The 2959-nt window shown below is 39.2% G+C and overlaps 1 protein-coding gene across 1 annotated transcript; it reads right to left on the reverse strand.

The window, feature by feature from the left end:
* Nucleotides 1-339: 339 nt before the first annotated feature.
* On the reverse strand, nucleotides 340-2699 carry LOC120075226 (pentatricopeptide repeat-containing protein At4g18520, chloroplastic-like). Its single transcript, XM_039028436.1, has one exon. The coding sequence runs from the start codon at nucleotides 2556-2558 to the stop codon at nucleotides 687-689; it is 1872 nt and encodes a 623-aa protein (XP_038884364.1). The 5' UTR covers nucleotides 2559-2699; the 3' UTR covers nucleotides 340-686.
* Between the last annotated feature and the right edge of the window lie 260 nt (nucleotides 2700-2959).

Below are 2959 nucleotides of genomic sequence, written 5' to 3' on the forward strand. Positions count from 1 at the left end.
GATGTGTCAGAAAAAAAAAGAACCATGTTTCGTAAAGATAATAAAATAGGGATCGAATAATAGAAAAAAAAAGAACCATGTTTCGTAAAGATAATAAAATAGGGATCAAATAATAGAAAAAAAAATTAAAAATCTATCACAAAAAACCATTGTTTTCTTTTCCAAGTCCAATTAGGAGAAGTCAACTTGAGCAATGTTAAGCTCGTTAAGACATATATTCTTGATCAAAAGGTTAAAAATTTGAATCTTTGTATTTATGAATTAAAAAAAAAAAAAAAGAAGAAGAAAAAAAAAAAGACATTCTTGAAGATTCTCTGTGTTCTATTATATGAAAACAAATTTAAAGTAGGGTTGTCCATAAAACTATGCAGCTAAATAGCTATGGATTTACAAAGATTACATTGAATGTTTTTACAATTAACTAGGCCTAGGTTGTAAAATACGTGTTGCAGAGAGGTGATAAAACATCTCAGACAGGTGGGAGGAGTTTATATACCTTTTTCTCCCCTCTGCAAAAATTTTTATTTTTGGAGTGAAAGAAGAGCGCAGGAAAGTTGTTCTTCAGATCACTGTCATTCCATTCAAAACAGGATGCACCAGTGCAAGGCACTTTGAGATGGCGAGAACCATATAGCACGATTTTCGTCGTTGAATATCAAATCTAGATAACCATTCAAACTGGGAGATCAATAAGTTTGCAACCTGTATTCAAGTGATGAATCCACATCACACTTCACATCTCCACAAGCTCCATAAACTGTTCCAAGAATGTAGTCATCCACTTCGATACCTTCAGCCTGCATTCGATACATGAGCTTTAACGCCTCTCGGCAGAGACCGTTCCTAGCATAACACAAAATCATGGCCTTCCAAGAAACCAAATTCCTCACCGGCATGCTGTCGAAAACTTGTGAAGCTTCGGTTACATATCCACATTTTGCATACATGTAAATCAGTGCACTTCCCACAAAAACATTAGACAAAGCAGATGTTTTATTTGCAGAGGAGTGGATCAATTTCCCTTGAAGGATGGCTTCCATCTTCGCACACGCTTTTAAAGCCGATGAATAGGTAAAGGAATTTGGTTCAACTCCTTCCTCTACCATGTTTTTTAGAAACTCGAGAGCCTCGGACTCGTGCCCAAGATGAGCACATCCAGAAATGATAGCCGTCCAAGAAACCACATCTCTAAGCGGCATCAGCTGAAGAACCATGGAGGCCTTGAGTCGATTCCTACATTTACAGTAGAACCAAACTAGAGTGCTTCCTATGTGTATATTAGTTTGAAATGAACTTTTTACTATCTGGGCATGAACTTCCCTCCCAGTCAATGACGCCCCAATCGAGCCACAAGCACGGAGAATACTTACAATGGTTAAGTTATTGGCAGGAATCCTTTGCCTCTTCATCAACCTAAAGAGGTTGACGGCCTCCTCACCGCGCCCCTCTCGTGCATAACCAGCTATGATTGATGTCCATGTTACCGTGTTTCTATTCCTCATCCCATTGAATACTTCTCTAGAATCTGCCAAATTCCCGCACTTAGCATACATATCAACCAATGAAGTCCCAACAAAAACATCATTCTTGATTATTTTCTTAATTATCAAACCATGTAATTGTCTCCCAATCTTCAACTCCCTCTCTTCTCCACAAGCCTTGAGAACACTGCATACAGAAAACTCATTTGGTAGAAATCCATCATTTAGCATATTTGAAAACAATGAAATTGCTTCTCGTCCAAGCCCTTGTTGGGAACAAGAAGTAATCATGGAAGTCCAACAAACAACATCCCGCTTTGGCATATGTTCAAATGCAACAAAAGCACTGGAAATATCTTTACATTGTGCATAAAAGTAAACAATGGCACTGTCAATAATCAAATTCCCCCAATTACCTTTCACAATGACGCCATGAATTTGCCTCCCCAGCTCAAAATCCAATCTCTTAGCACATAAGTTCAAGATGCAAACAAACATCTTCCCATTCGCTTGCACCCCGTTCTTGACCGAATCACTGAACAACCCTAAAGCTTCCTCAGTAAAATCTAAATGAATATATCCATTTATAATAGTCGTCCAGGTCACAACATTCCTCACTGGCATTTCATCGAACGCCTTTCTAGCATCAACCAACATTCCGAATCTCAAGTAAGAACTAACCAAATTATTTCCAACATAGATCTCAAAACTTGTAATATGCCGCAAAATGAAAGCATGTATTGCCCTTAATTCCTTGGCGCTACGACTAGAACGAAGCCAAACGGCAATCAAATAGGGACTTAAACATCCACTCACCGACTGACTGCTGCAAGATTCGACATTGGCGTATTCTTGAGTAGTAAATGTTTCTGCTATGCAGGCGACCGGCGAAGCTCTGGATAGGTCTTTGACAAAATTTAACCGGAAATTTGTGGAGCTTTTACAATGGTCGATACTAGTGAAGTTCCATTTGGAACAGGTCCGCCGTGCGGTTAGTAATGTCGGCGGTGGTTGAACAGAGAAACAAGGCGGTGGGTGAGAAATGGTGGCCGTTGAGATGAACGCCGGCGAGAGCATAGCCGGAAACTGGTTTGAACTTCCCGCCACGTCCACAATTCGGGTTGAAAATTAGTATGCCTTAATTTCACAGGATAATTTGAAGCAGAGCCGTTGGTCAGTTGGATTAGGCTTCCCTCGTCGGGCTCAGGGGGCAAAATTGGTAACTGTCATCGGATATTTAAAAAATGAATACTTTATTTACATTTTTTGCCCCATCACTTTTTAGGGGTCTTTCCAAATTTAATAAAAATGCCCAAATTATTTACAGAAGATAGCAGAATTTAAAAAGAAATCAAAATCGGTGGAAGAAATCTCAATCTAAAGAGTGAAATATCGAAACTATCTCTGCTCACACAAAAAATCGTGACCCAATAACGATTAAATCGGACTATCCAAATCCGCCCAATATCCACGTCCGT

The sequence above is a fragment of the Benincasa hispida genome, chromosome 4 (assembly GCF_009727055.1).
Source record: "Benincasa hispida cultivar B227 chromosome 4, ASM972705v1, whole genome shotgun sequence".
Classification (NCBI taxonomy): domain Eukaryota; kingdom Viridiplantae; phylum Streptophyta; class Magnoliopsida; order Cucurbitales; family Cucurbitaceae; genus Benincasa; species Benincasa hispida.

Coding starts and splice junctions, on each gene's coding strand:
- LOC120075226 (XM_039028436.1), bottom strand. CDS start 2,558: ATGCTCTCGCCGGCGTTCATCTCAACGGCCACCATTTCTCACCCACCG.